General features: G+C 41.9%; 1 protein-coding gene across 3 annotated transcripts in view; it reads left to right on the forward strand.

Annotated features, from left to right (window-relative positions):
* Positions 1–17,346, forward strand: part of brsk2a (BR serine/threonine kinase 2a) — a 239,743-nt gene that overhangs the window by 150,062 nt on the left and 72,335 nt on the right. For all 3 annotated transcript variants that reach the window (XM_072669124.1, XM_072669138.1, XM_072669132.1), the window contains exons 3-4: positions 11,215–11,300; positions 16,054–16,194. In XM_072669124.1, coding sequence (XP_072525225.1) covers positions 11,215–11,300; positions 16,054–16,194 — 227 coding nt within the window. The remainder of the gene's footprint in view (positions 1–11,214; positions 11,301–16,053; positions 16,195–17,346) is intronic.

Below are 17,346 nucleotides of genomic sequence, written 5' to 3' on the forward strand. Positions count from 1 at the left end.
ACACAATACATTGTAGCCAGTATTTCAACTATTTTGGCAACAGGAAGAAAATTTCCACATTAACACAAAAGTATTGGAACACCTGGTCATTTGTAGTTTCTTCCAAAATCAAGAGTATTAAAAAGCTTTGTCCTGCTTTTGTTGGAGTAACTGTCTCTACTGTCAAAGGAAGGCATTAGCTACAAGATTTTAGAGCATTGCTGTGAGGATTTGATTGCATTCAAACCCTGAATAAAAAGGTACTGGATAGAGCACCATCATTCCAGAGAACATCATTCCCCTGCTCCACAGCGCAATGCAAAAATTTAATGCTGTAGCTCAGTGCTAAAAGAGCTGAATGCAGCATTAATTCGAAGGGTATATATGCATTCATTAATATATATATATAGACATACATACATATATTCTTAACGCTGGCTGAATATGCATATATTCTACAGGAGATTGTTCAGATACAAATATACAAGCCCAAATATTATTAATAATAGGAGGTATTGGTATTGGTAATACCAAGCATATACATTCAATCATAGATGTTAATGAAATATGAACATCGTACCTCAAATAAGAAGTTGCTTTCCAACACCAGAATTGTTCCAGAATTCATTGTTAAGCTGATAATCACTTGTCATATTGGAGCAAATTCCATTTTATCCATACTGTAGTCTGCATCACGCTTTGGAATGAAATGCCTTGGAAATCATCTAAAATCATCTAGTCACACATCAAGGCCGATTGAGTCCTCTCATTGCAGAAGCATATGGCTACAAGGTCACTAAGGTTTGACCTATAGTGTGACCTCTGTGAGATAAAGCAATGGACAGCACATGGCCTGCACTGATAGACTCCTCCCATGTACCTCACTCTGTCTAAACGGATGGGCAGGAGACCCCCCCAGTGACCTCTAAAGATGACACCCCATTCCCAAATCATTACACGGCATGACAATCAAGGTCATCTAGGGACACGTCCATTAGCATGAAGTTATGTCTCCACTCTGCTATAATTCAGTCACATCCCGAGGCCTAAGTGACAGCGTGATTGATTTGTCATTCCACATCAGCCAAATGATTGGGATGAGACTCTTCAGAAGGCAGCGCCTGAGCTCGAGACTTGATTGGTGAAAGCCGACCTTTGTCCTTGGGCAGGAGAGACTGGATGCTCTGGAGAAACTGTCTGGTTTTAGTTAAGTGCAGGAACTGAAGTGAGGAACACAGTGATCACACTTATCTGCCTGTGCTAGCCAGGGCGTGCTGGTTCAAGCATAAACTCCCTGATCGATGGACTTTTCTGAGCCATTGATTTGGCCCACTTGTGTGGGTTTTAGCATTGGCGCAAGAGGAGATGAGCTATGCTGAGATTAACTCAAAGCCTCCTGGTGTTGTCAGGAGTTTGTGTGTGCGTGTAGAGGAGGTGGCGGGGGTTGCTACTCTCCATCTTGGATCAGGTCCAGTGATGCCTGAGGAGATTTTTCCTTAAAGTAAAAATGGAACAAGCTGTTTGTTGTTGTCCGGTTGCCAGTAACTGTGTTGATCCTGTACACTTACACGTAAATTGCTCTCACTCTCTGGAGATTGCTGTAGTAGGGAAAGCCTTGCTTTGAAAAGCAATGTGGAAGTCTGGCGGCTTTGGAAATGTAAATCATGTTCCGGCTTTGCGGTTTGACTCGATGTCACAGAATCTACAACTGGTTCAATGGAAAGTTTTCTCTCATTTTGAACAGTAAAGTAGCAGCCCTACCACTCCGTTTCCATTTAACTCGGTTTTGTTTAATGTGTTACCGGTGATACAGTCAGCGGTGCTGAATTTAACTCCTCACAATCCACTTCCAGAAAAGTTATAATGCATTCATGTCCACGTTCAGTGAAAGAGGGCAGCTGTGGCTTAAAGGTTTGGGAAGGTCGCTTGGGACTGGAAGGTTGCTGTTTCGATCCCAGTTGCTGAGGTGGCTACCCAGGTACTACCATTGGTAGCTGTATATTCTCACCCATAGTTTACTAGTGTGTGAGTATGTGTGTTTACTGCTACAGATGAGTTAAATGTGGAGGTGGAAATCAAATGTACTGCTTTGGTATGGCTGTAAAGCGTGTTTCTAAAATAGAACCGACTGTGAAATTAGAGCAGTGTGTTTTTCAGTGTGTTTTCAGTCACTGTATAAAAAGGTGAACTGCAGAGACAAGAATAAATGTAGCTGTAGTAGCAGGAATCAGACTTCCAGACAACAAACAGTCATTCAACGTGTACTTAAGTCAGTTATTAAGGTTGGTTGCCATAATTAATTCTTAATTCTCGTAATTGTAACATTAGTGAAATTAAGCAGACACTTGCTATTGTAAAGGTCAAAACCATAAATAGAAACAAGAGATTCACTGGAAAGGCAAAAACGTGTGTGTGTGTGTGTGTGTGTGTATATATATATATATGTATATATATATGTGTATATATATATATATATATATATATATATATAATGTATGTGTGTGTGTGTGTGTGTGTGTGTGTGTGTGTGTGTGTGTGTAAAATGGGCAAGGGTCAAAACCAAAACAACAAAACAACCAGCAACCAGATCCAAAGGGTCAACAAGAAATGTGAGAATGACACAAGAGATAATACAAGACCGAGATGACGTTGGATATGCAATGGGAGTTGTATGTAATACTTTGTAATATGTGAGACATTTAGGTAAGCATTTATACAGACATGGATGGAATTGAACACAGGTAAACAGCCTCAAAACCCAGGTGAATTTAATGTAGAGAATGGTCCATGATGGGTTAATTGAGGATATGTGATGATGACGCGGGGGTCTGTGGGATCGTTGGAAGTGAAGGGCTCAGAATTGACTGTGACAGGAGGAGAGCAAGGAAGCATGACAGTAATATTATAAAAAGAAGAACTTTTAATATATTGACCATGTGTCCTTTATAAACGTGACGACTGCATTGAGGTGTCATTAAGGGTTAATGATGAATACAGCAAATGTAGATGCCATTTCTTAGTTTGTAAACGTTGTATTACTTGGTAAAAGTAGCATCAGTTTGTGGTTGGGTTGAAGGCGTCTCTGAGCTCTTGTGACATTTCAAAGAATCTGATTAGAGGATCGAATTCCCATGCAACAAAACTGACGTAAACGAAGTGGTTTTATTATCCATCCGGAAAGAGGCTTCAAGGGCAAAAAAAGAGATGTAATCTTGCACATTTCCACCCGCAGGAATCACTTAAGGCTGTGCTGTGGGCTTGTATTTTTCTTCCCAGCTGAAGTATTCCAGCTTGTGAAAGACATTCCAGCCCACCCCTCTAACGATTCGATTTGTGCTCTTCAGGCTCTTGCAGTCGACCCTCAGGCCTATCTCAACCAATTTCCCAGCCAATTTCGGTCACTCGTGGCTGCTGTAGGCTAACCGGTAATAGTGTTTCTGAGATATGTCTGCTTTAACCTGAACAGAGGTAGAGTGCAAGACATTCAGCTTCTCCATCACTGAAATGTATTGATTATTCCAACAAAAAGGGGACCTGACTCCCAGAACACTTCTGAGGCCTGCTAACGCATGCCATATAGTCGAGGAGAAGGGGAACTACCCAGCACCTAAAAGAAGTGTAAAACAAGCCTGCAGCAGAATGTGAATATTAGCCGTATGAATGTAGGACAGCATGCAGAGCGGCACGTCAGGCACTGGGGCCTTGCGCTTATTTGCATGACCTTGAGACAAGCGGTAAACATAGCTAGGCAACACTTCATTTCTTGCGTCGTGTTTGTCCCAGTGGTAAGGGATGTGTGGATTCACAGAGTCAGCCTTTTGCCTTGTGTTTCAAGTGGGTGGTGGGGAAAATAAATAGAAAAGCAGAAGTGAGTAGACCTTGGAAAGGACAAATGCGCCCCGGTGCTGGCAAATATGTCCTGAGGAGCTATTTTAACTGCTTTTATGGGTCCTGCATGATTGACAGGTAGATCATTGTTAAGGGTTGCCTAACAGTTCACATGCCGGGCATAAGAAACCTTCACAGTCTGTACTTTATCAGCACTAAAGATGAGCGCTTCAGAATGGCAGAGCATGTGACTCAGCGGAGCAGTCTGCTCCGTTAGCCGGTGGCTGCCTGGGGGCTTCTGGTTCAGTAGTGAGTGTTTCTCAGCGACTCGCCCCTCTCTCCTCTCGTCCCCCGGTGCAGCTGTCTTTCACTCCGTCGCCGCTCATCCGCATTAGCAGCTTTCCATTCACATGTCCAGGGCTTCTGCTTTCTGCCGAAGAAGGTTCACACTCAGCACATGTTGTGTTAATGAGAAGCGGAGTATGTGGGCAAAGCCTGGGGGCTCACACATCTGGAACAGTTACTGTGGCTTAGACAAGAAGGGCTGGTGGGAAGAGACAGATGAACTAGCAGTACTTTTCTAGATGGATAGTTGGTAGGGTTGGGCGCTATCCACCTATTTCATATCGTCTCCAAATATCGCAGGGGGGGGTGGAGGGGGCAGGAGTAGCCTAACCTACACAATTACCGCAGATGATTCTATGTGATGGCAGCAGCAAAATGTTAAACTGCTGGTTAGCATTAGCATAGTTAGCATGCTAACAAAACAGTCCACCAAAGAAAATGTTCTTAGACAACAATGACACGTCAAGCGAATAGTGCTGGAAATATAGTGGTGGATCTGTAGCCTACATTTTAAGCTAACCTTTCCTTAGCTAACTCTGCCACAGATCCACCAATTACCACTCAGGACACCTGCTATTATCAATTTCTTCTGTGATACAGACACAGTGTAGACAATTAAAACTTATGTCTGAGCGAGCAAAGTCGACTAGTGTAAGAAAATCCTATTGAAACAGGTAATGTAGTATTTAGGCCCATAGCTGGCTAGTTAGGCTTTAATAAGTTAGCTAGCAGGCTAAACACCTAGCACATAAAGCCTCATACCTGAGAGCGCAAAGTTTGTAAACTGGTTTATTCAGGTTTGCTTGCCTCCCCTTTTATTGTGCGACCGAACATGTTTGAGAACATTGTGGAGAAAATCACACAGTCCACATCAGCTTCTCGCCAAAGGAAATCTGTTCGATTCTTCCTGTAGCTGCTGCCCGCATCACATTCAAAACCCTGACGCTGGCCTACAAAGCCAAAAACACACCAGCCCCACCATACTTGATGGCAAAAGCCGATCCGCACCTAGAGCCCTTCGAGCTTCAAGTACGACTCGGCTCGACCCGCCATCCCTCAAAATCCATGGAAGACAAGCGTCCAGGCTTTTTTTTGTCCTGGTACCGAAGTGGTGGAACGAGCTTCCCCTGGGTGTCCGAACGGCCGAGTCGCTCGCTGTCTTTAAACGCAGACTGAAGACCCACCTTTTCAGAGAATACTTGGACGAATAGCAGAGTACTATGGTCACCTTATTGACTTGTGCTTAGTAATGTCTAAAGCCTAGAGGTATCTTTGAATGTTTTAGTCTATTCAAACTAGCTAAGGTTTTTCTTGATTAAAGTGCCACACATCATCAATACAAAAAAACAGGCTAATGATCTTCATCTATGAATAAGAGAATGTGCTACTGTTTGCTAATAAGGTCATGGTAGTCCTGATGGTTTGTCTTATGAATCTGGTCCACTGAACTATAGACACCATATCCAAACTGCCTGCTGCACAACAGTAAAACCTAATGTTCAACAGCAGCACAGGAAGCTCTGGGAGAAAAGGAGGATATATGAAAGGAGATGGTCAGATAGATATGAGGCGTAGAAGACCATGCCCTGATGGCTGGGATTTCTCTGTCTTTGGATCTTGAGACCAGGCTTGCTGATTGTTTCATCATGTGAAGGGCAGACGTCATGCCTCTGTGCAGTGTGAGGCCTAGAGGTCGCTTTTCATTTCCAGTTGAAAGTTGGGGCAGCACTTCACTTGACATGGCTACTTGTACAGTGACAGTGTTTTCTAGATGGCATACTACTTCATGTCTTATGGCTTTATCTCAGAAGCTCACATCTACTTCAGGCTATGTTTTTTTTTTTTTTTTTCTTTCTTTTTTTTTTTTTTTTCTCAAACCTAAAATGACCTCTTCTGGTCTCCTCACTGACGTCTAACCATAACTGACAATGGAGACATCAACAGATAACACTGCATAAGAGACACTTTAATGTTTTTGACATTGTTCTTTCCATGTCCAGTGCATAGACTAATTAGTATGGCACCCTGAACATGTGGTGTGAAGTGTTCTGCTCTAAAATACCATCTGTACGTTGCAATCACACTGTAATAGTGTAATCATGGATTGTACTCCATCGAGTAAAATTCAGACTCTAGGATATTTACTCTGCATGGTGTTCTAGCTGGCAATGCAACTTTTTAACACAAAAAAATCTTATCGTTGTCTCGTCAGTCATCTCATAATCATCCAAAAAAAAAAATAGAATAGAAACACTTGCGGTTCCATTAAGAAGCTTTTATGGAAGGTATAGAAGCTTTGTATTATATAAAGGACTTTTAGGAGTTTTAATGAGTTTTTTGAGTAACTTTCGCATTATGCAAATGTTCTCAAAACTTTAAAAAAGGTTATTAAGTGATTCTCCACAGCAGTGGTTCTCAAGCTGGTCCTCGGGGACCTCTAGACGGTCCACAGTTTTGTTCTTCCTGTTTTGTGTTGTGAAGCATCCATTGAAAAAGTTATTTAGGGAATGAAAAGTGGCTATTATATGGTATTGTGTCACCTTTATTTGTCTGTTTTTATTTATTGCCCTCCTTTTCAATTTTTCCCCAATTTAGTCATGGCCAATTTCCCATCGCTAGCTGAGTCTTCCCATTACACAATGCTAAAGGCTAGGGTTGATGTGCTCTGCTTCCTCTGAGACACTCGATGTGCCACTGCATCTTTTCAGACTGCTGCTAATACAGTGTTATGGGGCAGCTCAGTGGGGTTGGAAGAGAATGCTAACTGCATTGCACTGGCGAGCATCAGACTCCAGAGTACTGGAGGAGTTGGGAAAGTGTTCCTGGGTTTTTACCATCCTATTCTTTTTCCAGTCCGTGGTCTCCAAAATGTTCTGTTAATAAGAGGAGAAAAAAGCCCTGCTAGCTGTCATTAGCTTGTGTAACAGCCTCAGAGATGGCTGCAGCACAAGCCCACCTCAGACCAATACCAATCAGTGATTTTACACAGAACGTTTCCCGAACTGACCTTTTTCAAGTTAATGATCACGACTCGGCGATGATAACTGAGGTGATTGTGGATGGCAAATTATCTTCCCGCTCTCCCCGTCAAATAACCAATTTGGATTAGTGTCAGTCTCGCGCACTTGCTCGACCTTGACTTGGAACGGCGGCAGGATCTTCTTAGGTTCAATTCTCCCTCACGGCCGAGATGGCCTACGTATTCTTCTCCATTAGCACGCGCCACTTTGTTACATTACAGGTAATTATGAGACACCCAAACTCTGTGACCTGTGAGAGACAGATCGAGAGACACAACGAGGGGCACCGAGCTAACCTTCCTGCATTTTAACGATTGTCATGCTTGATTAGCTACCTCGCTGTTCATTCCTCCGCCAAGGCAAGCGCCCCAGAAACCTGAACCTGGATCAAACCCAGGCCCACACAGCTACAGCTCGGGCTGAGGCCTGACCAGACCTGCTGGTGTAATGTGCTAATGAAGCTGCCTGTAAATTGGATGGGCGCATGCACACAGAGTTGTGGAAGTAATTAACATTTGTCTATTCATAGAAGAAGGGAGCAGAGGGGAACAACTTGCTGACATTCTGAGGAAGTCTGTCAATACAGTAAGATGGAGTGGGAAAAAGTTATGGTGCATTCAAGTGGCCATTGTAAACTTGGACATTTCTGATATTACCACAAGGAAGCTGCACTTGAACATTATAATAAAAATAAAAAAAACATAGGGTATATTTGCCCATACTACATGGCATGTGCTAGCATTGGTCTGTGCCAGCACATTTCAACTTTTGGGAGATTAGGGATTGGGATGACTAAGCCTACCAGTGTGACATCCAATAAAGTTTCCTGTGATGAACCACCTCCTCCGCATCTTCCCCATTCTCCAGTCTTCTCTCTGCCCTGGGGGACTTTCTAGTTCCAAACTGAAGCCACCAAGAACTCCAGATGGGCCTTTCAATCAATTTTGATATTTGATTTCATTTTGCAATGCATTATTCAAAAGTATAAAAGTTAAGAAGACAGACAGATACATGGTAAATATCTGTTTACACCTCAGTTAATGTTTCTAGCCTTGACGCATTTTTTTCCCTTATTTCCTTATCCTTGTTGCTTAAAACCTATGAGTACCAAATGTTGTAGTTCTCGGACTTGAGCATGGACTATAAACACACTTTGCTATCTTTCTACCTAATGCCAGAGACCCAGAGACCCTCCGGCTAAGTGGCGCAGTGTGGAGCTGCTTCTCTGATGTATGATAGCCTTTAGCCGGCTACAGTAGTCTTTTTGTACTTAAAACAGACGAAATTGACAAATAACTACGACGAGATTGTAAGACTCAGCCCTGTCCACACACATATAGATATATATTTTTTAAAAACATTACTTTTTATCTATATAAGGGCCTGCAGTCCACACGTACGTGGTGTTTTAGGTTACTGAAAACAGAGTTAAAAAAAAAAAATAGTAATAAATACTTTACGATGTTAACTTGTGCATGGGTGTTGCCGACTAATGAGTAGGTTTACTTTTTTATGACAATGTGTCTATGTACTGTGCTCAATTTTTTTTTACAAAACTCCACATGATCCCCATGACCAGCAGTGTGTGGGTGTTCTAGAGCCATGGAGTGACAGTAATGTAAATAAATAAATAAATGTATATATATTGACCTGCTGTTTGAATAATACAATTGTTAAAAAATGTGTTTCCTCATATGTGTATTCCTGCTGTGTTTAGGTCTATTTTGGGCATTATACTTGCTTGTTTAGGAATTTAAAATCAAACTGTGAGGTGTGAGCCCCCCATGCTGGGCTGGCCTGCTCATACAAGCACTTTGGGCTGTTTGGTGTTTTTGTGTGGGCAGAGAAGTTGTTTAGAAATTATCCTGGAGAGATCCTGAAAAATATCCGGATACATGTGGACAGGTTGTCAGACTCTCTACATCTCATGCTCATGCAGCAATGTGTGATTTTTGTATGACTGTTCTACCTCCCTGGCTGAGGCTATATCTGAGCTCTCCCTAAACAGCCATGTTATATTGATGGCCTTTTGTCTCTGTGTTTTTTTCTCACTATTTATGTGTTTTGGTAACTCCTGCCATGTCCTTGGCCTCGTTTGCTTGGCCATGCTTTGCACTGCTGGCTAGTGTTGGCACAGGGCTTAAGGGAGCCTTGGGGTTGTCCCATTTAACTGAACCTCTGTCAAGATGGTGCTTGTTGCAGTGCCACCAGGTCACTGATCCACAACAGCCTTCTCATCTGGCAGACAAATGAAGATGCCATGTGAAGGACTTGGCTTCAAGATAGTTGAGCTGTTGTTTAGTGTTTTGTCATGATGATGGATTGGAAAGGTCAAATAAACTCTAATTACAGTCAGGGCTGTTCTCTCTGGGGTGAAACGATGATTGTGTTTGAATGGAATGTTCTGCGAGGCAGCAGATGGGCCACTACTACAACTATATCCTCCACATATAGTTAGATACAGCAAGACGGAGTTGGAATATTGCAGTGGTCTGCAAGCCTTGTGTGTGTTTGTGTTTGAGAGGAGTTTGGGTGTGGCAAGGCAAGACAGGGTCAGCGGGATAGAGGAACCCTCTCTCTCTCCCCCCATGTTCTCCTCTGATCACATATGACAGGTGTGCATGCTGGAAATATTCATAAGACGTTGACGTGAATCAAAGTTGATTGCCAAACGTACAATAGGCACGATCTCTGGCTTAGGCTATGGCTTTTAAACTCTCCCATAGTGCTTGAGCTTTGAAGAATTCTCTGGGTTCCCTGCTGGCTCAGCTGGAGATGTCAAGCACACTTGCCATGATATTTAAGGATGAGCCGAATGCAGTCAGACTGAGTACACTTTGGCCTTGGCCATACATGGAAACCATGTTTACATGTGCACCTTTGTGCAGGTAGCAGTCAAATCAATGTGGCACAGAATGTTCCACAGTCTGTTAAGACGATGCAGGACTTAGCATGTTGTGTGAGGTTCTCTCTGTAGTATTACCTATTCATTATTTCTCTCCATTGTGATCAACACAGCCAGCAAATCTAGCTTCTGGTCTGGACTGAGACAAACTACTCCTGTGTTTATTTGTGTTTTCTGTCTTTTAACTGTCTCCAATGTGCACTGACTCACCGAGCCAGATTAATGCATTTGTTTTAGGGTTGAATTTGGCCAGGAAACAGAGTCAGACAAATGCCAGATTTGAGTTTAGAGGTAGAAAAGGAGATGTTTTTTTGGATGGATTCAAATGTGATGATTCACTCGAGCATTAAAATCTGTTATCTCGAGTGAACCTGTCGGGGTTAAGCTTAGAGATGTCCTGTTCAAGGCTTTTTACCCCCCAATTGCTCAGAGTTTCTTAGTGCTATTTAAGAGTATTTAACTATGTGGACACATACCTGAAGCAAGGCTGAAGCCTACCATCCAATCCTTTCCATCAGGGAACACAAACAAGTGTGGTCTCCACAGACTCCCAAGCACTATCATGTGGCACCTCTGGGACCACTGGGTTTGGATCTGAACTACAGGGTTCCTCTTTTCAGCATTCTTATCAGCATGCAACTGGAGCTCCACCATGGGTGCTCTTACTCTGCAATATCAGAAATGTTTGGTTGTTAAAAAAAAAAAAAAGCCAGCCTACAGCTTTTGACTACTTTTGGATGAAACCCACACATTACAATATGATGTGACAGTCCTCAGAACTGCACTTGCTGAGCAGTTCACTCTTGAGTAGAGTTTGCTCTTTTTAAAGTTTGCTATTTTAAAGTGCTGAAGAGAAACTCTCTCTGAAAACTCTGTGTAACTTTTTGTGGTGATGATGATGATGATGTAACTCCTGGTTCATGCAGAGGTGAATCTCTTGAGTTTGCAGAGTTGCTGATTTCAAAGCGAGTGTGTCACCAAGTTGTATTTTGAAAGTCACTGTACATTAACCTTTATCCACTTTTCTTACAGGGCCGTATCACCTCACTGTCTTTGTGAAACACTGACGCATCCATTAAACTGTGCTTCATTGGTTCTGCACTAGATCTGAGAATCTTTTTCTCTTCTCTTCCACAGGTGGAGCGAGAAATCGCTATTCTCAAGCTAATAGAACACCCACACGTTTTAAAGTTGCACGACGTCTACGAAAATAAGAAATATTTGTAAGTAGCAGCCTTGCTTGCATTTCTATCCTTTTCAATTCTTTTAGCTGTCTTTTGCCATAACAGTTGTTTTGTTATTATGGGGATGCGCAAGAGGCTGGTCGCGAAGAGCAGAGGATGATTCGGCTGCTCTGCTTGAAGTGGCATTAATGATTAAAGCGCAAAGCAGCCTGTTAGTCACGCCAGACTCAGATCCGCTAATGTGGCCACGAGTCATCGCTTATGTAAACACAGCGCTAATGTGTTTAACACCCAACATGCAACTAGGGTCGCAGCGGTAACTGGTTTCGCTGTACATCACGGTATGAAAATGGATGGTTTTTATACCATGTACATTTGCTTAATATCAGTATTGAAAAACAATACAACCTAGTGAAGAATGGAGAGCACATCTTTAAAAGCTCGATCCATCCATTTGTGTCCCATTTATAACTTCACTTCCTAATGAAAAAGCGTGTGAACATTTAAGTGACAATCATAAAATGCGCTATTAAAAAAAAATGTCCACATCCAGGCTCCTGGTTACTTCTGGTCACTGGTTGTATGCACCTTCAGGAGTGTCAGGAGTATATCTGAATAGGCCCAAGCCACAGAAAAAATTTGAGTCACATTATAGCCAAGACACAATGAACAACCAAAAGCCCTCCCAGTACAATAGAAACACTGTCCCATACAGTATGTCACGATGCATGTTACCCTTTATTTCTATGGTAAAGTTTATTTGTATTGTTATGCCTTCATGTCTGCTGTTGACAAAAAGAAAACAGTACATTGATGATAATGTATAATATAGTTCCTTTAAATTTGACCTAAATGTAGCAAAATAGGTAAAATTGGTATTTTTCCTCCTTGACTCGCATTACAGATGGGGATTGCAATTCACCTTTAACACTGCAGTAAATATGGTTTGAGCTTCCTCTCAAGGACACGTTTTCACATGCATTTCTGGACAAGGCCACTGATACAGAACTGGCATCTGAAGTGAAAGAAGCATGTAGACTGATGCTTTAGAGTAATACTGCGTGATTTTACATGAATATAATTAGAGCCCAGAGTTCATAAGAGGTCTTAATTAATTATTTTTTGAAGATAGTAGTTCAAAACGTCCATCTCGACCAACTACAACAGTAAAATCTTGCCTTTAAATGTATGCAGTAATAATATATAGTGTGTACGTATGTATATGTGACACAGTGAAATGGTTATCATACCATGACAATTGCATACCATTGCAACCCTACAAGTGACTGAAGTCTTAAGACTGGCACCAAATATGTGTCAGTAGTCACATATGTTTTCTTCACTTATTGCTTAAACATCACTAAAATCACAGCCGTATTTGACCTCTCTGTGATTTTGTCATTTGGTTGAGTGATTTTTGTTTTTATTTTAGCTTTAATATTCTAAGTGAGCCTCTTTAACTAGCATGATGTCTTAAGGTTGACATTACGGATGTAATTGAAATGCAAAAGGCAGTAGAGCACACAGTACGTGTTTAATCTGTGATTATCCAGGCTGTCCTGAAAAAGGGATGGAAAAAAAGAAAGAAAAGATCAACACGTTTTGTTGGGTTTTTATTTGCCTTGGCAGATCATGTCGGGAATTCTGAAATGAATTTTCCTTAGGGGGAAATAAAGATTCACCCAAATCATGTTACACTTTTCAATAGTTTGTACAGATATGACAGATAATTGCACAAACAAATCCCACTTCAAATGAGTTGAAACAATCAGATAATGTAATGTTATGACAGATAATGTTCCCTGAAATCACATTACAGCCCACCCCTCCACACATAGACACACACACACACACACACACATGCGTCCCGGCGTGTCTGTACAACCCTTGAGGCTTCGGCTGAAAAGTCAAGAGGCCTTTATTCCTCCCTATTTAAACAATGCAAAGTATGAATAGACAGAATCCGCTCTGCAAATCTGCTCTATTTGATTTGACGTCATTGGAAGCTCTTGATTTTACGTGTACCATGTCTTTCTTACTGGAAACAAGCTTCCACCCCAGCAAGAGCCAGATGAAAGGAGTCAGAGTGCAGTACTCCTGTTAACCTCTAATGGTTTGGAGGAGTCATTAAATTCGCAGAAGGAGACCAATTGGGACCATATTGTATTAGAGACACGGGCTGCAGCGGGCTGCTCCCTGGCAGCACCTATAAAACTCCTGCTCCGCTTAGCACTTTTATAGCTCCTATACGAGTTACACAGCACAGTGTTACCCAGGGCTAGCTGGAATTTGTGGGTGAAGACCAGGTATTGGATAGAGAGACAAAAGGCCAGAGGACAGTGATGAGATCAGAGAGCGACTTTAACTGCCTCTGATTCAATTTGCCAGTCGAGATGGAGAGGAGAAGAGCTGGAGAAATGACTGGAGCTGGCAGAGTGCCCACTACTCTGACCACACACGCGCACACACACACACACACACACACACACACACACACACACACTCATCTAGCCTTACTGCCTGCAGGAGAGGGCCACACTCAGTCACACACTCAGACAGAGACGAACAGTCCGTTACAAAAGTTTGGGCACCCTTTAATTGAGAAGTAGAAAACCGTTACAGTCTCTGTAGCTAATCTAACATAAACCAAAATATGAACAAATATAAACAAAACAACACAATTAACAAGTAACACAGCTAAAAGTCTCTGTTCTTGTAGTTGGATTTTTCCCCTGCTCTTCTTTGCAGCAGGCCTTTTCCGCAGAGATATTCCCAGGTCAAGTCTCCCATGCACAGCTTGTTTCAGCTTGTTCGATCATGGGACTGAGTGCCATTCCAAAAACCCTCAGTTTGTGTCTCTTTAGGTAGTCCAGGGTTGATTTCTGGCATGCTTTCTGTTATGATCCTGCAGTGGGAACCATCTTCTTTTCAGCTTCAGCCTTTGAACAGATTTTTTGACATTAGCATCCAGGACTTGCTGGTATTTTATGGAATTCATTCTTCCCTCCACCCATTCAGTATTGCCAATGCTGCTGGCAGCAACACAACCCCAAAGCATGAGAGATCCACCCACAAGCTTCACAGTTGGCAGGGTGTTTTTTCATCAGATCAAATAAAAATAAAATGCATTTATTTGTGCTTTTCACAACTGATGTTGCAAAGCAGCTTTATAAAAATCCAGTAACTAAACACAAGACCAAGCCAGATGCGACAGTATCACCCAAAAACTCCCTTACAGCTGCAGGAAGAAACCTTGGAAGGAACCAAGATTCACAAGGGGGGGGGGGGGCATACTCCTCTGGTCAGAACTACTTATAAATGTAAGACATTTGATTCGGAATAAATCACAGGTATGATCAATAGTTGTGCAGTTATGAAATGCAGTACATTTATTCACCAAGTGCATCTTCATTGATTGCTACCAGAGAGTTCTGGAGGACTTTATCAGTTCACAGCACAAAAATGTTATTTAGCATACTTCAAACATTGAGTTTCATGGCCAGGTTGCAGGTAAGGTGCCTAGGACTCTTCTATGAAGATTGTTGGTGCAGACAGCACTGCACAGTTTAACTATGAACCGCCTTCTTGACTCTAAACCTTCCTTCAGGTTCTTGAAGATCATTTGGGGGTTTTGATATGCTTGCATCTTACCAGCTTCTCTCCAGATCTCATCTTAACCTTTACAGTTCCCTGTAACTGCCATTTCTTACATTCTGCACTGTAAGAAACCCCAGAATGAACATGTTTGTCTTCCTATAGCCTTCCACAATTTGATTCAGCTTACAGTTCATAATAATAATAGGAGACACAGGTGATAGGCTTGATCTGCTAATTAAGACCTGAGACCTTTGTAACATTTGTCCAACCCTTTGTGCATCTCACAGCTCACATTGATGATTTTAACTTTTATTATTTTATGTTATGAAAGACGAACTGTGTGTTGTGCATGATTGATACATTTTTTAAAAATTCGTCATTTGTCAAAATGTGACCAAACCTCCACAGTCACAAGACTGTATTCACCCTCTACCCTTGGTGTTATCTCTCCCAGCAGACACACCTCCACAAAGTTCTGCACTACAGAAAGCTTTCCATCTTGATTGTAGTCACTTGTAGAACTTTCAATGACAAACGGCCAAACCTGAGAAACTTCATATTATCTCAACCAAAGCACAAGCAGCCCCGGAATCCATTTAATCTTTAATCCCAGTTACTTCCCTCTGTAGATTTTTTTATTTCTTCCATTTATCTTGTAGTCATGAGTCTCGCAGGGAGGTCACCATCTGATCACAGAGTATCTTATGAAAGACATGAAACTCTTGCGTCCCAACAGTAAAGGAGTGAGCAAACATCTTCTTGTCAGTTTGTTTCTCCAGTTCATCCAAGGGCATGGCAGCAGTAGTGCTGCAGACTACAGGGAAGCACTCTGCTCCCTGGTTGCTTGCTTAAGTCAATATCTTCCATGTTCAGGGATGGAATTGTCTATTCTCTTTGAGTGCTCATCGGGTCTCTTTGAAAGAAAAAAAAAAAAAGATCCTCTAGGAAAAAGATGAACTCTTTGACGGAGACTTCTTTTAATGCTTTTTTTTCATTCTGTAAATGATCTCTGTCTGTCTCTGCTTTCCTCTCTCTGTCTCTCCCTTTATCCATCTGTCTGTCTATCTGCCTGTCTATCCCTCAATCCCTTTAATCTTTCACTGCTTCTCTGCTACATCTCTCTCTCTCTGTCTCTCTCTCTCTCTCTCTGTCTCTCTCTCTCTCTCTCTCTCTCTCTCTCTCTCTCTTTCTCCAGGTATTTGGTTTTAGAGCACGTGTCTGGGGGAGAATTGTTTGACTATCTGGTGAAAAAAGGAAGGTTAACACCCAAAGAGGCACGCAAGTTCTTCAGACAGATCATCTCTGCTCTGGATTTCTGCCACAGTCACTCAATATGGTGAGTTCATCCACCTTGTGGACCATGATGGACGCATTGAGCTTTTGGAGAATTGTATTGGAATAGGAGGGTCGGCACTGAATTGGTGTCCTTTCTACCTCAAGCAAAGAAGCACTTTAGTTAATATTACTGATTTCATGTGGGGTTCCTCAGGGGTCCATTTTAGGGCATGTTCTTCTATCCATGTGTATGCTTCAATTGGGGCATTTTATTAGGATACAGAACAGCCTCTATTACGGTTGTGCTGAGAAAACACAGCGGCCCCAGTGAAACTCATGGGTAGTGGCTTTTAAAAGTAACTTTACAGTAAAATCTTGCTGAGGTCATTTTTTCATTTTGAATGATATCCAATGTGTAAAACACTTTGGTCAGCTGAAATTGGCCCTTACCTTATTTACGTACCTACAGCTTCCAGTCCACACTGCACTGAACCAGCAGTTTTTTTCAGCCCTGTAAATTTCACAGCTGTACATTTCTTGTGGGATTCTGTTATTATTTGATTGCCTTTTATATTATATATATTTACATGTATATCATTTTTAATTATTATTTATATTAATTATTAAGGAGCCCATTTACACCCATTGAAACATTATATCCACTTCATTGATTGATCATTTTGAGTCTGTTTTGCAGCTCTTCATTATGGCTGCTCTTGGCTCTGCTCGATGTGAATGAGAGTGAAGGGCAGTCAAGTATCTGTAGTCTGTCTGAGTTGGGGATTGTTTCTCTCTGCCTCCTGTACTATCCCTCAGGACACTGCTGGCGTTATTGTGAGACTCTGGCTTCATTAAGAGTCACTATCCTCACCTTGGCCTCAGGTGGAAAACAGTTTGATGTCCCACATTTTTAAACTCTGTAGAGACTGAACAGTTTAGTGTAGTGTGTTTTTTTCAGCTTGGTATTCATTTTAATTCTCAAAAGTTTCATGTTCTGCACTTTTCTCCTGGAGTCCACTTAAGGCATGTATATGTACTCACCAGACACTTTATTAGGAAGACATATTCACCTTCTTATTCATTAAATTATTCAATCAGCCAATTGTGTGACAGCGGTACGATACATAGACTTATGCAGATACAGCCCAGGAGCCTCAGATAATGTTCTCATCTAAACGTGAACCTAGTGATTTTGAGTGTGGCATGATTGTTG

This window comes from Salminus brasiliensis, chromosome 2, assembly GCF_030463535.1.
Source record: "Salminus brasiliensis chromosome 2, fSalBra1.hap2, whole genome shotgun sequence".
NCBI lineage: Eukaryota > Metazoa > Chordata > Actinopteri > Characiformes > Bryconidae > Salminus > Salminus brasiliensis.